The sequence below is a fragment of the Triticum dicoccoides genome, chromosome 3B (genome assembly GCF_002162155.2).
Source record: "Triticum dicoccoides isolate Atlit2015 ecotype Zavitan chromosome 3B, WEW_v2.0, whole genome shotgun sequence".
Lineage (NCBI taxonomy): Eukaryota > Viridiplantae > Streptophyta > Magnoliopsida > Poales > Poaceae > Triticum > Triticum dicoccoides.
In genome coordinates, this window is record NC_041385.1 from 469,794,898 (window position 1) to 469,816,038 (window position 21,141).

General features: G+C 50.8%; 2 protein-coding genes across 3 annotated transcripts; one reads left to right on the forward strand and one right to left on the reverse strand.

The window, feature by feature from the left end:
- The first annotated feature begins 3,942 nt into the window (after positions 1–3,942).
- Positions 3,943–6,356, forward strand: LOC119276574 (probable cytokinin riboside 5'-monophosphate phosphoribohydrolase LOGL1). The gene is made up of 7 exons (XM_037557676.1): positions 3,943–4,222; positions 4,324–4,421; positions 4,522–4,552; positions 5,334–5,433; positions 5,539–5,609; positions 5,769–5,912; positions 6,029–6,356. Exons 1-7 carry the CDS (start codon positions 4,094–4,096, stop codon positions 6,134–6,136), a joined length of 681 nt encoding a protein of 226 aa, XP_037413573.1. The 5' UTR covers positions 3,943–4,093; the 3' UTR covers positions 6,137–6,356.
- Positions 6,357–7,822: 1,466 nt separating this feature from the next.
- On the reverse strand, positions 7,823–12,832 carry LOC119276572 (casein kinase 1-like protein 2). Of its 2 annotated transcripts, XM_037557675.1 has the most exons (15): positions 12,461–12,832; positions 12,301–12,341; positions 11,566–11,635; positions 11,337–11,485; positions 10,925–11,020; positions 10,756–10,826; positions 10,473–10,534; positions 10,252–10,315; positions 10,087–10,171; positions 9,874–10,000; positions 9,595–9,677; positions 9,445–9,505; positions 9,104–9,240; positions 8,349–8,598; positions 7,823–8,206 (listed from the first exon to the last, which is right to left on the reverse strand). In XM_037557675.1, the coding sequence occupies exons 1-15, from the start codon at positions 12,534–12,536 to the stop codon at positions 8,184–8,186; spliced, it is 1,395 nt and encodes a 464-aa protein (XP_037413572.1). In that variant the 5' UTR covers positions 12,537–12,832; the 3' UTR covers positions 7,823–8,183. The 2 variants fall into 2 exon arrangements, with proteins under 2 accessions (XP_037413572.1, XP_037413571.1); XM_037557674.1 differs by having other exon boundaries at positions 7,823–8,598; positions 12,461–12,831.
- Positions 12,833–21,141: the final 8,309 nt, after the last annotated feature.

Below are 21,141 nucleotides of genomic sequence, written 5' to 3' on the forward strand. Positions count from 1 at the left end.
GGACTGGCTAGAATACCATAGTCCCATGCTCATCGATTGGGCAAAGAGACGTATGCAGATTGAACATGAGGGATTCACGGTGGTTTTGCAAGGGGTAACATCCAACGCACGCAAATGTGAGACTCTGAATAGTGTGTAGCTGGCAAGCATGGAGAAGCAGGCAGTTGTAGCCTATGTTGTGCACATTTATTTTGCCATTGATTCAGATACAGTCACTGACATCAATTGCACAGAACTCCCACCAGAGATTGTGCAGGTACTCTTGGACTATGAGGATGTCTTTTTGGAACCTACGGGACTGCCACCAAAGCGTGCGTGTGATCACAATTCCCCTAATGCAGGGAGCATAGCCAGTTAACATACGGGGCTACCAACACAAACCTGAATTGAAAACGGAGGTGGAACGACAAGTGGTAGAAATGTTGAAGGCTGGTCTTATTCAAAAGAGCAGCAGCCCATTTTCCTCTCCTATCATCCTAGTCAAAAAGAAAGACGGCACTTGGCACATGTGCGTCGATTACAGACGCCTGAACGCCATGACCATTATCAACAAGTACCCAGTGCTAGTTCTCGAAGACATATTGGATGAGCTGGCGGGGGCACGCTGGTTTTCCAAATTGGACTTGCACTCGGGATATCATCAGATCCGTCTAGCAGAAGGGGAGGAATACAAAACTGCATTTCAGACTCACCCTGGACATTATGAGTTTAGAGTGGTACCGTTTGGCCTCGGTGGAGCACCGGAACCTTTAATGGGGGATTGATTGTCACTTTACAACAAGTGTTATGTGTCTTGCTCCATGTCTTTCTTCGATGATATTCTTGTCTTTAGTCAGTCTCTTGCTCTGCACGTGCAAAATCTACGACAAGTTATGGATCTGCTATAGAGAGATCAGTGGTATGTGAAGAAATCCAAATGTGTGTTTGCTCAGCAAGAAATCAAATACCTCGGCCACACAATTTCTGCACAAGGGGTAACAACAGACTCTGACAAGGTCCATCAAGTGGCTGCTTGGCCTGTGCCAACATCAATCAAGGAGGTTCGAGCCTTCCTAGGATTGGTTGGGTATTATTGATGCTTCGTTCGCCAATTCGGTATGATCGCCAGGCCATTAACTCAATTCATGTGCAAGAATGTCCAATTCCAGTGGACGGAGGCCACCCAGTCTGCCTTCGATGCTCTTAAGGTCTCCCTGACATCAGCACCAATCTTGGCTCTGCCGGATTTCATAAAAACATTCGTCATTGAAATAGATGCGTGTGAATATGGAGTGGGGGCAGTGTTACAGCAGGAAGGGCATCCCATCGCGTACCTCAGTAAAGCATTGGGTCCTCGCACCAAAGGTCTCTCAACATATGAGAAAGAATACCTTGCCATTGTACTAGCAGTCGACCACTGGCGACCCTACCTACAGTTTGGTGAATTTCTGGTGAAAACGGACCAACGTAGCTTAGTGCACTTGGAGGAACAACGCCTCCATACCCCATGGCAATAGAAAAGCTTCACCAAATTGCTTGGGCTGCAATACCGCATTTGCTATCGCAAGGGCACTGAAAATAGTGTTGCTGATGCACTGTCACGACGCCTGGTTGATGAATCTGCTCAACTTCATGCTATCTCAGTGTGCCAACCGGCTTGGCTCCAGGAAATTGTCAAAGGGTATGACAACGACCCTAAAACACAGCAACTCATCACACAATTGGCGGTGGCACCGGTAGCCGAGGGGAAATTCACATTGACCAAGGGCATTGTCCGTTTCAAAGAACATGTGTGGCTGGGTACCAACACCAAGTTACAACAACAGATCATGAGAGCTCTACATGACAGCGTTGTCGGGGGCCACTCCGGCTTCCCTACAACTTATCGACGCATCAAGCACTTATTAGCATGGTCTGGGATGAAACAACACATCAAGGAACATGTGCAGTCATGCACTGTCTGCCAGCAAGCGAAGCCAGACCAAGCTCAATATTCGGGACTGCTCCATCCATTACCGGTGGCCAAACGCTGCTAGGAATTAGTGTCCTTGGATTTCATTGGAGGGTTGCCACAGTCCAGACAGTTCAACTGCATCCTGGTGGTTGTGGATACTTTTTCCAAATATGCTCATTTCCTCCCTATCAAGCACCCGTACACTGCTCAGACCATTGCTCAGCTTTACATGGATCAGGTTTACAAACTTCATGGCATGCCTGAGGCACTCATCTCTGGTCGTGATGCCATATTCACCAGTAAAGTTTGGCATGAGATCTTCAAGTTATAGGGCGTGGAGTTGAAAATGAGCTCGTCACATCACCCACAGACGGATAGTCAGACTGAACGCGTCAATCAATGTGTGGAGACATATTTGCGTTGTTTCGTTCACAGCACACCTGCAAATTGGAGCAGATGGTTGGCCTTGGCGGAGTTTTGGTACAACTCTACATATCACTCCACTCTTGGCAAAACACCTTTCTCGTTGGTTTATGGGTAGGAACCAAGACACTTGGGGGTGGTTCCGGAACAAGCTACACCTTTGCCCGAGCTGAATGAATGGCTAGAGGAGCGCCAACAAATGCAAGATCTCTTGCGACAACATCTTCTCAGGGCAAAACAAATCATGAAGACGCATGATGATAAAAAAAGATCCGTCCATGAATTTCAAGTGGGGGATCAAGTCTTTTTGAAACTACAGCTGTACATTCAAACATCGGTGGCACGTAGAGCGAATCATAAGCTCAGCTTCAAATTTTTTGGACCCTACCTTGTGATCCGGCGAGTGAATGAAGTCACTTATGACCTCAAACTGCCAGAAGGATCCTCAATCTTCCCTGTCTTCCACGTCTCACAGCTTTGTCAGGCCTTAGCACCAGGTGCGAGCGCTTCCTCTTCACTTCCTTCCATTACTGTTAATACTCCTGTGAAGATCCTGGAGAAGCGATGGCGTAGAGGCACCCGCAATATGAAGGAACAAGGGTTGATCCACTGGTAGGACAGCCAGGCAAGGCCGGACACATGGGAAGACCTCGAAGATCTACGGCGACGCTTTCCAAATGCTCCGACTTGGGGTCAAGTCGTGTCTGAAGGAAGAGGGGGTGTCAGCGCCCTACCTACAGGAGGAGCATCAGGGCCACGAGCGGAGGAAGCCCAACAGAACCGGCCAAGAGGGAGCGAAGACCTTGCCACAAGTTCACTGGGCCTCAATGGATCTCATACCTCTTCCGCCCAAGCAAGACAGTAGTCCATTGATAAGATAGGGTGGAGTAGATGAGAGAAGACATCCTGGCTTGGATCAGACTGGCGGCGGCGGCTTGTAACCTGATTCCCTTTCTCCCTCTCTGCTATTTCATCTTCCTCCTAGCAAGATTGTATCCCCAACCTGTAAATGATCCTGTTTGATCCAAAGATATTGAGAGAGTAGCTAACAAGGTCATCGTGCACACCCTTCATTTTTTTTCTCTCACAGAATGTTAACATCGTGCATAATTACATCCAGAAAACATCATGCCAGGAAAGTAAGGGGTTTGATCTTCAAGAGAGGTCGCCACCTTGGAAAGTAAGGAGTTTTGATCCTAGGACCCATCCAGGCAGCAATGTCGTCGTCATCACAGTCCTTTTTGAAGGCGTTGCTTGGTACGCGGCAATTCGGTGGCATAGCAGTGTGGTGGAATTCTCCGGTGGGCGCAGAGGTTGTGGGATAGTCTTTTGGGCGTGATTGCGCTGTTTGCCCCAGTAATGAACTCACTGTTGTATCGGGTGGTTGCTATACAAGGTGGAATAGACCATTTTTCCCAAGCAAAAGGGCTTCATTGCTATGTGTCATTGGAGTAGATTGAAAGGGCCAAAGTGCAAAAGGAAAGGTGAAGGACACTTGGGCTCTTCTGGCGCAATATGGGCCGCTCGCATGACCCACCAAATTGATCACGACATAATAAAAGGACAGTCGCGTCAGAATCCTTAATGCCGCCTTCATTTGAAGCTTCTCCCCCAGATACTCTACGAGATAACACACGGCATCGGGTAGAAGAACGAACCGAACCCAAACACCTCTCCTCCACGACGACTCTTAACCCCATCCTCCCGCCCCGCACCCGAGAGGAAACAAGCCAGGCCATGGGCGACACCGCCGCGCCCGCGGCCGCGCCGCCGAGGAAGTTCGGCAGGATCTGCGTCTTCTGCGGCAGCAACTCCGGCAATCGCGCGGTGTTCAGCGACGCGGCGCTCGAGCTCGGCCAGGGACTGGTGAGTAATGCGCTGGAATGCCGAGGCTGCGCGCGCCCTATTCCCGGGCGGCCGGGTGCCCCAGAATTCGACGTTCACGGTGGGATTTCCTTTCCTTGCAGGTGACGAGGGGGGTCGATCTGGTCTATGGCGGCGGCAGCATCGGGTTGATGGGCCTGATCGCGCAGACGGTTCTGGATGGCGGCTGCCATGTCCTCGGGTACCTCGCCGGCCGCCTCTGTTTATAGTCCCTTATATAGTTGTAGTACTCTGCAACCTTCCTAATGGGGTATGTATCTCTCTGTTGGATTGTTTTGCAGGGTGATTCCCAGAGCACTCATGCCCCTTGAGGTGCGTACCAATCTATTTCCTTCTGCTAGGTTTTCTTATTGTTCTTATTATGCGTAGAAATACATATTGATACGTCATTCTTAACTGCCTAATCGGTTCGTTAGAGAGAGAAAGAAGTTTCTGCTACGCAGTGACGCAGTAGCAGTACGACTCATCTCTCTTCCTAAAGCGAAATTTCATACGGAATTTCGGAACACTTACCGATGGATGGGCCATCTGAATCCTATCCTTTTGTTTGGCCCCACCTGTCGGTGTCACGACTTTTCACGATCACCTAGCAAATATATACTAGTGCTATCTATCTCTATTGGTCACCCACTCACCATTTGATTCCCGTTTTCTGTTGGGTCCAGACCGATTCACCTTTGCTTGTGGGGTTACAAATAGGTATGTGATCATGAGGAATTGGACTAGAATAGGGCTGAAATTCCCGACCGTCCGTTTCAGGCCTGTTTCCAGTTTCCATACACGCAAAAATGAACCGTCAGCTTAGACTTTTGGGCGGTGCAACTTGGAGTTATAAAGTTGGCCGCTCGGTGGATGTAATAATAGTGTTCAATTTGCCTGCCATGAGGCATGAGGTCGGTCGTCACAAGTTGAGTGAGAAAAGTACGCAAGCAGTGGAGTTTGAATTGCACCATTATGCATATATGTATATATTGAATTGATGTGGAAGTGCTACTGTCCAAACATCTCTCAACTTTGTAGGATGGTGATAGGAGAAATCTGAAAGTCCTATTTCATTTCATCGAGTAATGAAACACCAAAACTTGTGTTTCAGATCTCTGGTGCAAGTGTTGGAGAAGTAAAGATAGTCTCTGACATGCATGAGAGGAAAGCTGAGATGGCGCGACAAGCTGATGCATTCATTGCTCTTCCGGGTATGAACGGCACGATTATACACGTTCTTCCCTGACCCTTTTTGTTGAATGGGCTAATGTGTCAACCCGACAATGCTTACATGATTATTACTTTGTGGACAACAGGAGGGTATGGAACAATGGAGGAGTTGTTAGAGATGATCACATGGTCGCAGCTCGGAATCCATGACAAACCAGTGAGTATTATGACTACTAGTGGTACTAATACATTGCCATAGCCTGCCTTAGCTGAGTACATTGTGGGCTATGACAATTGACAAATGAGTCTGCTACAGACACCGTGCTCTTCACAAAAAAACTAATAATCCAGGCGCACTGATGATTGACTTGAACAGGTTGGCTTGCTAAACGTCGACGGGTACTATGATCCGTTACTTGCGCTGTTCGACAAGGGCGCGGCAGAAGGTTTTATTAAGGCCGATTGCAGGCAGATAATCGTGTCGGCGCCAACTGCCCACGAACTGCTGACGAAAATGGAGGTGAACTGACCTCACTGCTCACTACACTTTAATACGCTCCCTTGAGTTTAAAACGCCTGGCCTCGTTGACAAACGGCATTGTTATTGTGTTGAATGATTCTCTCGATTGTGCTCAGCAATACACCCGTTCACACCGGGAGGTGGCGTCGCGGACGAGCTGGGAGATGACCGAGCTGGGCTACGGGAAAGCTGCACCAGAGCCGGAGGAGGACGCGTCGTGCTGATGTGTGGCACGCATCGTCGTCCCTTGTTGCTCAACTGGCCACTGGGATTGCAATTGCAATAATCGTAGTGTGTTGTGATTTTGTGTTGTTGGTTGCCTTTTATGTAACCCTGTACGTTGGATTGCGACTTGATCTGGCGAAGATGCCTAAGATTGTGTATCTAGTTATTATCTGCCCCCTTGGAATGAATGCAGCGGCGTGAGCAAATGCTGACTGATAACCACAAACGTCAGAACTCAGGTGAAGTGAACCGATCGGGCAGTCGTTTTCTTGGGTCTGAATGAATGATTGTGCATGCATCTTGCTAGCATCAGTACCGCTGGGAATGACGTTAATGACGAGCTGGCAGAACGTCATTAATCTACAAGTTCCTTTCACAACCATCTTGTCGAGAACCTTGTGGGTCTGCGAGGCTTTTGGGTATGTTTTTGTCTGGAACTATGCTGCTACCTGGTGTGAACTCTGTTTCTGCAAGTTTGGTTTTCAGTAATGAAAATTGAAAGGGGAAAGCCCTTCTTTAATAAAAAAAAACAACCATCTTGTCAAATGGCATGTTCAACCATGGCCCGATGGCCGCCTCCAGAGTCAAAAAGGAAGAAGGAAAACACCATGGCCGCCTCAGCTGGGCTGGTAGTCTGGGCTCTCCCTTCACATAGGCTCCATGTGGTCCGGGGGGACCCCTGGCCATGGCTCTAAGACTAGCCACAATGGAGAGTAACATATAGTAGTAACATACACATATTCCTAGACTATGTTACTACCTCAATAGTGAGTAATAACATAAGTGTAGTAACATGCAAAGCTTCATTTATTAGGTTATAGACTCATATTGCATTGGGACATGTAATATTACAGTAACTGGCTAAGTTACTAGTACTACATCTCTCCTCATTAACTCACTGCCACATAAGCAAATTTGTTGAGTTGAACTCAATATTACTATCGAAGTTACTCTCACTGTGGCTAATCTAATGCGTTCCCTGACACCTGCAGGCACCCAGTTGAGACATGTAGCTGTACATGTTCCCTTGCAGTGCTGTGTCGGCTGCCTGGGCTGCTGCGCCTGCACTACTCAGTGTTTTTTATCCACCAAATACGGTCAATTAGGACACATCACCACACAACAGTTCCAAAGAAAACATCTCAACTCATGCAGCAACATCAACCTTTTTTTTTCATCACGAACATGCATACTACTCCCTCCGTTCCCAAATATTTGTCTTTTTAGGCATTTTAAATGGACACATACAGATTCACTTATTTTGCTCCGTATGTAGCTACTTATTGAAATCTCTAGAAAGACAAATATTTCGGGACGGAGGGAGTACTAACTTTGTTTGTAAATATAAGTCCTTCTAGAGATTTTCGACCATATACAGATGTATGACATATTTTAAAGTGTAGATTCATTTACTAACTTCGTTTATAAATACAGGTCCTTTTAGAGATTTTCCTAGAGACCACATACAGATGTATGACATATTTTAGAATGTAGGTTCATTCATTTTGCTCCGCATCTAATCCATATTATAGAATCTCTAAAATGACCTATATTTACGAACGGAGTAGTGCTATGCAAATTGCAAATAACAACATGAGACAGACAACGACAGAAGAACGCATGAGTGCAAAAACACGCATGGTACAGACGTTAAAAGAAATTTATAACCTTACAAAACACATTTCTAAAAAGCCACACGACATTGTTCCTCAAAGGCACATTAATAGTCAGGAAACGTTACCAGCCAAATTCGTTCGATGAACGGACGAAAAAATTCTACATGGTCAGGTTCCAGTCTCCAAAGACAAAGTCCTACAAGCTGCACTTGGCTGTGCCAAGACAATGGCAACTGGACAAGGTGCACCGTAAGGAATAGAAATAATACAACAGACTCGACAAGCGCCACATAACAAACTATAGAGATTAAAGACATTTACAGAACCACCCCAATCACATTAAATTATGAGAGCTACATTCCTTGTGCCTCGGGTTGACCACTTATTTACCGTGTCCAGAAGACCACCACCATCATCTGGCAATAGCACTTCACATCCTCCTCGTAACATCTCCTGTGATCCAAAACTCAACAGGAAATGCTGTGCTTATCTTCAGATTATAATTTATACACAGCACACGCAGAAGTAGAATCGTTTTCTCAGTGCTACTAGTACTGAGCCCTCTCATCGCCATCGAAATTAAGACCTTCAATACCTTTGAGGGCAGACTCGTAGTTCTTCGGGTTAGATGAATGCCGAGCCGAAGAGGAACGCTGTGGTTCTGCAGAATCAACCGGTGGGCTTCTCTGAGCACCTGAGGTTCTACGGAATGCACCAGGGCTTGCATCAGTCGTACGTGATCGTGAAGGCTCAAAAGTGTCACTTGCCACAGCATCCCGGCTACTTGAAACAGCAGCTCTCCTTGATGATCCACTTGAACGCCCCAAAAAATTCGAGCCGGATATCTAAACAACAGCAACAACAGCCAAAGTAAGAAGCTTGAAACAATGAGCAATGTTTTCGGTGTTTTCCATTTCCATAGTGCAGATTATGAATCGTAATGCCCAGATACAAGAAAAAAAATATGATTGGAGTCCTCGGCGAGGAAAACAGAACATTCACAACCAACTGAAAAACAAGAGATACAAAGATTACAGAGTGATAATACAAGCCTACATGACACTTGCACAAAGCTGGAAGTATTTCTGCAAGCCACATGACACTGATCAGGGTTACACAACTGAAAAATAGCAGATAATGATGACCTATGTGGGTTGAATTTTGGCAAATAAGAGCACCAGTTTATAAGAACAAGTCATGAACGCAAGGTTGACTAAGAAAATTTGACTAGTGAGCACATTGTTCCTCTCTTGCACTAGAAATTGAAAAACAGTGTCTGGCGCCCTAATCTTCCAATCACAATATCCAAGTCCTATAGGACAAACAAAGGGAAATGGGGAGAGTACACACCGCAGGGTCTTTAGAAATAGGAGCATCATTTCCTACAGGGGCTTTCTGCTTATTTGAAGTCCCCACGCTTGCAATGGGGGGTGGGGCACGACGTCGGTCCATTGCTGACCAACCACTAATCCTCCCTTCAACGGCACCTACATCATAACAAATGGATAAATAAACATGGCTAAGAAGGTCAGACAATTCATTGTTCCACTATAGAAATCCAATCTGGTTCAAGTTAGCCATAGAAGCAAAGGAACTTTTTGGCAACTTCATTATAAGCCAATTGCTCATCAATATTGCCTGAAAACAGTAATAATAATACTCGTAAGGAACGATCAAAATAAACCAATTACCAGATTGACTATCATTCTGCAATACAGGTGGTGTCAACCCAGAAGGTCCTGCACCATGGCCCTGTAAAATATATGTAAGACGTCACAGTTTCACATGGATGGCTACGTAAAAATACACATATTTGGTTGGTGAGTGCACAAAAGACTTACCGCAACACGAGGCGGGGCACTAGCAATTTGAGATTGTTGGTACTTCAGTATTGTCCAGTCAAATACATAGTCAAACTGAAAACCTGCAAAGCATTACTCTGATATCAACCATACGCCTGTAACCTTCAAAGCATTTTAGATGTTGGCACTTCAATAATACACAGAATGCAACAGGTTTCCATCAAGTATGGAGGAGGCAAGTTAATATCTCATAGATTCAAGTATTAAAAGGAAAACGATATTTACTAATCCTCTTCAAGAATGAAAACAAAATCAAACCTTCACGGATAAAGAGGTCACGGAACAGTCGCTTAAGGTAGGAATAATCAGGCTTGTCATCAAACCGAAGCGAGCGGCAATAATGGAAATATGATGTGAACTCAGTAGGATACCCACGACACAGAGCCTGAAATAGAATGAGAACATTATAACCAACATGATATACAGGGTGGAGTGCCAACAACCAGTACAGACATCATAACTACCAAGTACCTCAATTGATGTTGCAACTTTTTTCTCACTGATCTTCTCATACTTTTGCTTCTTCGTTCCTGCTTTCAGACCTTGCCAAGGAAGGCTGAAAAGAAAACAATGTTACATCTGATTCATTAATATATCTTATGTGGCACACAATAAGAATCCAGAAAATAAACCAACCTTCCCCGTAGGAAGTACATAAGTACATATCCAAGAGATTCCAAGTCATCTCTTCGACTTTGTTCTGACCAACACAAAAAAAGAGTAGAAGTAAATAGTCAGAAAAGAAGATACGCAGAGCAAGGAGTATGACATTCAACTGACAGCAGGATGAAGTCCAACAGGTGGAAGTTACAATGTAAAAAAGACAATTATGAACTGGTAGAGTATCATTTTCTCACCAATGCCAAGATGAGTGTTCACGCTTGCATATCTTGCTGTCCCAGTCAAGTTTTTGTTCTCTCTGCAGTATTACCATCAAGTAAGAACACAAGGCAGAGCCAAAGTAGATCAGAAAGAAAAACTGACATAAGAAGGGTGCTCCAACTAAAATGACATCTTCAAGAAAAGAACTATTAAAACATAATCGACATAATCTGGCAGTGGCATTTCTGTATGATGTATGGAAATAACTTAATCCACTATCATACTCCCTAGATAACTTAGTATGTTTATGCATCGTACCTGTATGGGATGTGCTGATGAGTCGAGGTATCCCTATACTTTTTGGCAAGGCCAAAATCTATAACATAGACCTGTCAAATATAAGAGCACGAATAAAGTGGTAAGAATGAACACAAGAAAATAATACAGCAGATCTGAATTAATTACTAAACACTGCATTGCTACCCACCTGATTAGCCCGCCTGCCAAGACCCATGAGAAAATTATCTGGCTTAATGTCTCGATGCAGAAATGACTTGGAGTGGACGAATTCCACTCGATTTATCTACAAGTGGGAGTGCAGATTACATACAGCTCATAAGCTAGGAATAAACAAAGAAAAAAAACAGTACACATAAGACAAAAATGAGGAGCGAAATCATAATGTACGTATCACCAAAAAAAAAGCAATGGAAGGAACAGGGAAACTGAGTCTTGTGGAAAAAAGCAGGCGTTGGTGTGGCCAGCAACAATGGAGTGAGGTCCATGAAAATTAATCAAGGACAGGTACAGAGTTAATTGCTTGCTGAATGCTATATACAAATAGATTGATGGAGGCGACAAGAAGGAATGCATCAAATGATTGGTGTATGTGTACGTACCATCTGATCGGCAAGCATAAGTACAGTCTTGAGAGATAATTTTCTGCTGCAAAAATTAAATAGATCCTCCAGACTTGGCCCCAGCAAATCCATAACCAAGACGTTGTAGTCTCCTTCTACACCAAACCACCTGACATTTGGGATTCCAGCTGCCACAACAAAGATTGTCAAACCACTTGTTCCACTATCACAGTCCTACAAAATTATGCATGATGTAAAGCTTCCATACTTCCTCCTTGCAAAATCCTGTAAATCTTTGATTCGTAGAGCAGCTGAGGATGTTTTGTCTTCACATTTTCCTGCATGAACAAGAAAGGAATAAAATGTCAAACATCAGAAATCTGATACAGGCAATCAAGACGAAATAACCTGCATACTAAATTTAGTGATAGTTTATAGAAGCAACAAGCCACTATGATGCAGAATTATGGGCAATGGGCCTCTATATCTAGACTGTCACTCCGGGCTACAGAGTATGCAGCAATATGTTTCACAAGTTACTGTTTCTCATTCCTCTCCTGGTTTATTGTATCTGCCGTTCATATTTTATTACTATACATCATCCAATACTCGGCAGCTTGAGCTTAGTTGTCAATCTGCCTAGATTAACCGAAAGCACTAAAAAAGCTCAGGTCCAACCAAGTCAACCACACCAGTCAATTCCCAGGAACATGACCGATCAACTAGTCCAAATTGTTCATCCATGGAGAACCAAATCTGCCAACGAGGGCAGAGCATCCATCCAGAGCCAACTCAAAAGCCTGAATTGATTTGAGAAGAGCAGCATATCACGAGCTATCCTACAGGAACCCGCAACCTGACCGACGATAAGCCGGAACCAAGCATGAGCTGGTCCACATTCCTCAACCACTACGGCGTCCAAAGCAGGCTAACGCAGCAGCACCAGCACTCGGAAGCATCAGAAAGATCCGAGCAGTTGAATCGCATCAGCAGGAGGACGTACCAGCTTAATCGCGACCTCCTCGTTGGTCTGGATATTAGTCCCTGCACACACGCAAAGGGGACAAGCAAACAGAACCGCGTCAAAAATCGATCGAGGAGTACAAAATACCCAAAAATGGAATCCGAAATTCGGGGTAAAGAGCAGAGCGGCCCGCCCGCACCGAGGTAGATCTCCCCGAAGGAGCCGCTGCCGATCTTGCGGCCCAGCCGAAACTTGTTCCCAACCCGCGGCTCCATCCCCGCCCGCCCCAGGAAATGCTCCGCCGAAGCTCGGGAGTTCCCACGGAGCAGAGCCGCAAAGACAAAGGCCAAAAGACGCGCTTTCCCCTCCCGAGAGACCTAGCGGCAGGGGGCTCAGATCGGCGCGGGGCTGGAGCTCGAGGGACCGGCGAGGCAGGGAGGCTCCCGCGGCGCTGCTGCTAGTGCTACCTAGGGTTTGGGGTGGGAGGGGAGGAGGGGCAGGCGGCCATGGCCGTGTGGGTGCCGCTTGGGATTTGTTTTTTCGGGGGGAGTTGGGGAAGTAGACCAAGCAAGCAAAGCAGAGCAGAGCAGGAGGAAAAAAGAAAAAGGACCAGTTTGGCCTCCCCACCCCGACTCTATCCCATTCCCCGTATCTTCTTCTTCCCTTTTGCATTTTAGCCCTCGCTTTGACGCTTTCGCTTTCCCCCTATCCCCCTGGCGGATACTTTGAATATTGCTCGGGGTACTCTACTGTACTCTGCCGTAACCCTCTCGATTAGCATTACTATCTTCTTTATTTGGACTGGATGAGATGGCCGCGCCTATAACACAGTCGTACAACTAGTTTATGGAGTAGTATATTGGGAAAAATAAACACGTCAAAAAATGAAGAAGGTTAGAAGCCCGTATGCCGAGTTGCTTTCTCTTGGTAGGGTCGTTTATCTTGTGGTGATTAAACCGAGTACGACTACACGGCAGCAGGCTTAAGCAGCAAGCGTGTCCAAAGATAATGCTTCTCCCAACTTGCCACGCGTACTTTTTAATGCTTAACCACAAGGACAAGGCGCCAGTCGATCGATCGTGACATGGCATGCCGTTCCAGTTTGGGTTCTTATGGATTGGAATAGGTGGGTTGCGTGTGGCTTGTGAGCGTATACCGTTTTTCGCTATCTCGGCATATTTATGGGCTAACTTGCACAATATTCTCTTGATGATAGTACAAGGCACCACGGTTATGCTGGGCTACATTCCGGCTTTCCCAGTGATGAAGCATCATGGCTTGTAATAATAAATGTTTTTTGGGTGCTTTTGACTCTTCGGCAAGATGAGGCCATTTAGAAATGCTCAGCCTAGTTGATTAGCATCGCTAAAGTTGTGAATTTGTAAAGGTAAGTTCAAAAAAGAAATTGTATAGGTAAACCTTGAGATCAGATCAAAGCTGACTACATGAGATGACAATTAGTAACAAAACTGGGTGCTTATTTTATTTTATTTTTGAAAGATCCAGCAATCGCTGGCTTTTCATTGATTTAGCAGGAAGCAGCGGGAAAACAATTGGGGGGTGAAGATCCTAGGATCAAAAGTGCAGGGTTGGCCACAGACGGCCGCAAAAACCCTAGTGCACGAAAATTTCTTCTACTCTCTCAAGGTGGTTCCCCAAAAGGGCTCTCTATGCATGTTGCCCCTGTGATCCTCCAGAGCTCGATGCCGTCTCGGATGCGCCTGATGATCTCTCTCACACTTGGCAAGCTGCGACGGAAAGTACATTGGTTCCTTTCTTGCCAAACCTCCCAGCATGCCAGCAGCAAGATTGTCCGCGCGCCTTGCCGTCGTGGTGGATCAGTGTGCGCCAGGATGCTCTGGATGATCGTGGTGGAGTTGCCGCTGCTCCAGCAGGTTGCGGGGGAGAGCGAGGAGCAGCCATGCCATTGCCCGATCTCGCTCCACACCTGCCTGGACTCTGGGCAGTTCCAGAACAGGTGGCTCGAGGACTCGAGGTTTCTGACGCGGAGTTGGTAGAAGTAGCTATTCGGCCATCCTCGCCTCTGCAGTCTGTCATTGCACCAAAGTCTATCCCGCAGCAACAACCACGCAAAGATTTTGATCTTCCCCGACGCCCAGGCCTTCCAGATGAGTTGATCAAAGTTGGTGGCCATCCTGCCTTGGAACTGCGCCTGGTATGCAGATTTGGCCGAGTACGTCCCCGTGCTCAAAAGCTTCCAACTGAGGGTGTCCGGCTCACCTGGTCGAGCAGGCTGTCCCGAACGCTGCAGCTCGCGGTGCAGGCTCAGGACCTCATCGAGGAGGTGCTGGTTTTGTCCGTGGGCAAGATCGTTGATCCAGGTGTCATCTTCCATTGCTTCCTGGACAGTTCTATGCTTGCGTCGTGAGTGGATGTAGAGTCGGGGGAAGCGCTGCGATAGAGTTCCATGTCCCAGCCACGGGGACAGCCAGAAAGATGCCCGCGTCCCGTCTCCGATCGTCACCTTAGTCGATGCCGAGAAGAGAGCCCTGTCCGCGTCGTCGCATGGTAGCTCGGGCCCCACCAGGGCCTTTCCAGGTGGTGCCATGCGATCCATAGCCAGCGTAGCCGGAGCGCTCGGCCAGAACGCTGGAGGTCGGGGATGCGAGGCCCCCCTGCTTCGTTGGGGCACACACCGTCGGCCAATTCACCTTGCAACTGGCCCCAGTGGTCTCCTCATCTTGTCTCCAAAGGAAGCGCCGCCTGCACTTGTCGATCTCCCGTAGTATCTTCTTCGGCAGGCGGAGGACGGTGAGCGCGAAGGTTGGCATGGCGCTCAGCATGTAGCGTACCAGCACTCGTGGCCCCGCCATCGGCAGCAGTTTGCCTTTCCATCCTGCAAGTCTCGCCTTGATTCGATCGATGATAAACTGGAGGTGAACGAGGCGTAGACAGCCCGTGGTGACCGAAAGCCCTAGGTATCTAATGGGGAAGGGGGCGACAGAGCCAGCAAAACCCTACAGCACCTCTCCCATGTTGATGTTTTCACAGCGGATGAGGGAGACCGTGGACTTGGCCGGGTTGATGCAGAGTTCGGTAGCCTTTCCAAAATCATCCAGGATGCGCAGCAGGGAGTTCAACTCGCCTTGGCTAGGGTTTAAGAAGATGACGGCGTCGTCGGCGTAGAGGCTGACCCGTAGCGTGAGATCGCGCCCCGGGAGGCGGTGGAGGAGCTGCTGGTCCACCGCGATGGCGATAAGGTGGTGCAGCGGGTCGATCGCTAGGATGAAAAGGAAGGGGGACGGCGGGTCGCCTTGCCGCAAACCTCGTAGGTGGAGGATTCTAGGGCTTGCCGTGCCGTTTAGGGAAACCGAAGAAGAGGCCGTGGCAAGAAGGCGCGCTACCCAGTCCCGCCAGCGTGCGCTAAACCCTAGCTTCTGCATCAGCTCGAGAAGATACTCCCAGGAGACGGTGTCAAAGGATTTCGCTATGTCTATCTTCATTAGAAGGCACGGTGTTTTGCGGCGGTGCAGGGCCCTGACGGAGTTTTGCACGTAGAGGAAGCTGTCGTGGATACATTTCGACTTTAGGAATGCCGTCTGCGTAGGTGAGATGATTGTGCCGATGACGGAGGCAAGCCTAATGGAGAGGACCTTGGAGATGAGCTTGGCGATTGAATGGATCAAGTTGATGGGCCTGTAGTCCTTGATCTCCGTCGCCCCGTCCTTCTTAGGCAGAAGGATGATCGTCGCGTTGTTGATCACAGACATGTCTCGCCCTGCTAGGTTGTAGAACTGATAGAAGGCTGCCATGACGTCGTCCTTGATGATGGGCCAGCAGGAGTGGAAGAACGAGCCGTTGAAGCCGTCTGGCCCCGGCGATTTTTCTTGTGGAGATTTGCAGATTGCCGCCCACACCTCTTGTTCGGAGAACGGATTGTCGAGTCCGGCCGCGGGCAAGGTTGGCAAGCGGACGGTGTTCCAGTTGACAGTGCAAGAACGAGGTGTCGCCGTCCCCATGGTGGATTTGAAGTGCTCATGGATGATCTGCTCCTTGTCATCGTGGGAGGTGACGATGGCGTCGCCACTGTGGAGGGCATGGATGAAATTTTTCTAGCGTCTGGAGTTGATTTTGGCCTGGAAGAAAGCCGTCTTGGCATCGCCCGCACGGAGCCAGGTGACCCTCGAGGCTTGCCGTTTGCGAGCTCTGTCGATCGTGGCTAGACCTAGTATGCGCAGCTTGAGCTGCTTCCGCAGTTGTAGCTCCTCGCTGGACAGCTGCCTGCGCTCCTGGGCTATGTCAAAACGTAGGATAATCTCGTTTGTCATGTGCATCTGGAGTCTCGTCTCACTGAAGAAGCCCTTCGCCCAGATTTTCAGGTCTTTTCCGTTCTAAGCAGCTTGGTATTGAGACGCTGGAAGGCACAGTTGGAGGCTACGGGGCGGTTCCAAGCGCGTTGGACCGTCGTGTGGAAGCGGGGAAAGCAAGGCCAGAAGGATTCGAAGTGAAACCGGGCCACGCGGCGAGGCGCAGAAGCTTCAGACAGCAGTAAGGGGCAGTGGTCGGAGCACAATGTTGAGGCAGCATGGAGAAGATATGACGGGAACATGGAGCTCCAGGCCATATTGCAGAAGAACTTGTCTATGCTAACTAAGGTTGGTGCCGTCCGCTCGTTACTCCATGTGAATCTTCTGTTATTGCATTTGATCTCTTTCAGGCCTGCGGCGTCGATAGCATTCCTGAATTTGCCCATGATTCTGCGGTTTATGTTGTTGTTGTTCTTGTCTCGCGCCTCGTAGATGAGGTTGAAATCGCCATTGATGAGCCAGGGGGCGTCTGCTGGAGGTGCAGCTCGCGATAGCTCAGCCAGGAACTCGTCCTTCCTCCCATCGTCGACGGGGCCGTACACCGTCGTCATCCAAAAGGAGATAGCCGTTGCCGCCAGGGTGATCTTGGCCGTGATGGAGAAGTGGCCAATGGCGTGGGATTGCACGTCCACGCGGCTTGTGTCCCAGAAAATGGCCGCACCACCATGGGTGCCATCCGCCGGGAGGACGACGCAATCAGCTAGTCTGCATCCGCCCACCTCCCTAACTAGCGATCTATTCCACTCGTCGATCTTTGTTTCTTGCAGGCAGAGGAGGGCCAGTTTGTGCGTTTCTGCTGCCTCGCAAACTATGGCTCGCCGGGCTGGCGAATTGAGCCCACGTACATTTTAGCACATGATTTGCAGGTTCGTGTCAATCATGGGGAAACGGGTGCATGCTCCGACGACTAAGACTACTAGAAATCAAAGATAGGTACACCACCATCGGCTCGAGGCATTGCCGGCGGCCACCAATAGGCCCCAAATTCCGCCGGCGATCGACTATGCCCCTGCTACGAGAGTGCCCTAGACAGTTACAGTACATGGAGAAACCTAACTCTACCCAGCCGCGCGCTGGGCGTCGCCGGAGGCTACAACTACTGGGGGAAGCTAACATGGGGAAATAGCGGCCTGTGCGGCCTCTCCGTCTTGTCCGTGCATGCCCGCAGCGATCTTGAGGGCAGCGACGTCGAGGTTGGTGAGCCTGGCAATGGCCTTGATGTCAGAGTCGGAGAGTGGTTCGTCAAAGCGGCGGATTAGGGCCTATGCTGCCTTGGTCGTCATGCTCTCCTTCGGCCTGAGGATTGCCAGGCCATGCATGATGTGAAGCGTGGCTCTCTGGCTGACCGGGACGCTGGATGGGTTGGCCACCTGTCGAGCGCTCTGTCGGGTTGGCGGGGCCGCGTGCCTGGAGCGAGCCAGCATCTTGGCGCGAGCCGGGGCCTTCCCTAGCACGGAAGGCACAGGGGCTGCGAACAGTTGGCTCGCCGGAGCGCCGCCCGCGTCCGAGAGCTGCAGGTGGCACACATGGGATGTGACTGCGCCAAGCTGCAGGGAATGCGTGGTGGACGCCCTGGGGGTGTGCTGGGCGAGGGAGAGGGTCGGGCCCATGTCAATGCCATCGTCGAGGTTGCTGGCCGCGTTAGTGCTCTCCGCAAAGCAGAGGGGCTTGTCAACGGTGGCCGCCGTAGCCTTGTCGACCGCGGCCCTCCTCGGGTCCACCCGAGGCGGAGGGGGCAGCTCCTTGCCCACCTCGTTGAAGAACGCTGCCACCGGGTCGCCGCCAGTCGATGGCCCGCCCGATTCCCGTGGCAGCGGCCAGGGTGGCGCCAGCAGTGGGTTGCACGATGCAGTGGCCGTCCTAGAGGAAGACGCAGCCCGGGACCCGGCCCCGCCTGACTTGGCGGCGTGGCCCTGGCGTGCGTCACAGGGGCGGCTCCGGCTGTGCCGGGAGGTAGGTGTACTACTGCGGTGGCTCTCCGTGGGGGGAGCGCGACCGGCTCCTTGCCGCGGCCCCGCCCCAGCAGCGTGTCCTTCCAGGACCGTCTTTGGTTGTCGTCGCCGTCGTGGCTGTGTCTATGGCCCGCCGATGGCATGCCCTTGCAGCCCGAGGACGCCACCTGCGCGGGATGGCGCATGCGCGGCCCTGAGTCTTGCGATGGCCTGCCGTCCTCGACGCCTGCCACCCAGCCACCGACAAGTGGGAAGCGCGGGTACGGGCAGTCGTCATCATCGGAGGATGGGAGCCCGCTCTAGCCCGAGTGCGAGGAGCGGGGGGAGAGCGGCGTCCAGTCCTCAGCGCGATCAATGTGCACCAGCACATCCCAACAAAGCAGGTTGGGGGGGGGAGTGCGACCGCCCTGCTCGGCGGCGAGAAGCCGAGCATCTCCACCACCTTCTCGGCCCCTCGCGCGTGCTTCCACAGCGTCCTCTTGGTGAGGATGTGGTGGAGCTGCCACACCCATACCCCAGACGGTGAAAAGCTTCGTGTCCGCGCGCTCGAAGGTGCGGCTGTCGAGGCGGTCGATGATCACCTTGTCGCCCAGCGCCTCCTTTGCGCCCTCCAGGGTCCACAGCTGCATCGGCAGCTTCTCCATGACGACACGGACGTGCAGCATCCAGGTGTCGTGGATCGCGTGCGTGTCCTCCCTCCACGGCTCCAGGAGGAAGGAGACGCCGTCCACGATGATCGAGCCGCGTCGGACGACGAGCTCCTTGTGCGCCAGCATGGTGAGGTGGATGAAGAAGTCTTCGGGATCATGGCCGGTGACGCGGAGAAGGTGCGAGGGAATCTGAAACTCCTGCTCGATGGCCCGACCGATGGAGAGGGGGCTGGCCGCGTGCAGCTTGCTCATCGCGGTGACCACCACCGCATGCTACTGCAGTAGGAAGACCTGCTGCTCCATCTCCGGCATGGAGGCGATCACCATGTGGCTGGAACAAGGCCGGCGCCCGTGGTCGATGCAGGGAGGGTTCGCCGGGGCCATCGGTGGCGGAGGAGGGCTGGCGGGGAACACAAGCCGTTCCCGCACCGGACAGGCCTACCGCACGCCCACACTCCGGCCGCTCTTGCTCTTGGGGCACTCCCTGCCAAAATGGCCTAGCCGCTTGCAGATGATGCAGTGGAGGGGATCGTGGCAGTCGATGCGGCGGTGGTGGGGGCTGAGGCACCGAAAGCAGAGGCCCTTGAATCTCCTTAAGAAGGCCTCGCGCCCCGGCGAGGGAGAGACGCGCCCAGATCCGGGCCCGCGGGGGCGCCCTTGGTTGCCTGGCGGGCGCTTGCCGGCCTTCTTGTTCTTGCGGGACTGGTAGCGCGTCCATCCCTCATCAATGGCGGTCGGCCTCAAAACGGGCGGCGGGGAAGGCACAACTACAATGGATCGAAGCCGGGGCTGCTCTGGCGGGGGTGGCGCGTCGAGAGCCAGCGGTCGGAGCGAGGGAGCACCCTCGAGGTCAGCACCACGCTGCAGGATTTGCGGGGGCATCCCCCACACTAGAGTAGCCGGAGATCGGGGAGAGGTAGGTACCGTGGATGAACTAGGGGATCCAGATCCGCCCCCCATCCTGGAGCATTGATGGGTGGCAGGTGGGGAAGCGGGATCCCGGGACGGAGACAGGGCCGGCATGGGCGGCAGCGGCCACCCGGGCAGGGCAGCAGCGAAGGGGGCAGTGGCCGCCACGGCCGGAGTGGCCAGCGGCGCGGGAGCGAAGCGGAGCAGAGGCTAGCCTAGCGGAGCGGTTCTCTTGTCTGTCGGTGCTTAATTTGTCTGGAAGGAATGCACCATATGATGCATTCACTAGATAGCACTTTCTAGGGAGTAACTGCAAACATCGCTCTGTCCTAGCAAAAACACATGCAATTCCCATAAAGAAGATTGTCAACCTATACCCTACCTAAAGATGTACAATAAAGATGTCCAAACTCTTTTATCAGCTTATTAGAGCAAACCCCAACACGGCGACCCAAACAGACACACGTTTTGTCTGCTTTTCGTCCGTTTGGGTCGGCCAGACGGGCATGCGCGTCCGCATTTTCATATGGATCGGTTTGACCGCCCAACGGAAGGCGAACCCAAATCTGTCAGTACAAAAAAAAGCTCATAGGAATAGACATAATTAAACATTAAAGTGGTCGGTCTTCCACTTAAATCTAATTAAACATTAATTAAAAACATAAAAAAAGTCTACGCCCGCATGCTGCCCTAGACGTCCTCCGCCTTGCCTTTGCCCATCGCCATCGATGAAGACGGGAGCAGGGCCAGCCCACCCGAACGCCGCTTCGTACGCTGCCAGGACAACCTCCTTCGGCGTCTGCTGGGGCGCCGACATTGCAGCTCGCCGGGCGCGCTCCTCCTCCTCCTCCTCAAGCCGAAGCGCCTCTGCGTCGCGGTGCAGCTGCTGCTCCCAGAGCATCTGCCGCTCGCCATCGGCCTCCTCCTGGGCGAGCCAGTGCGCCTTCCAGCGCTCAAGGTGGGATGCCTCCTCCTCCGGCGTCGCGGCGTAGTGAACCGGAGGCGAGGGAGCACGAAGGGGGTGGGGGGCAGATGTGGACG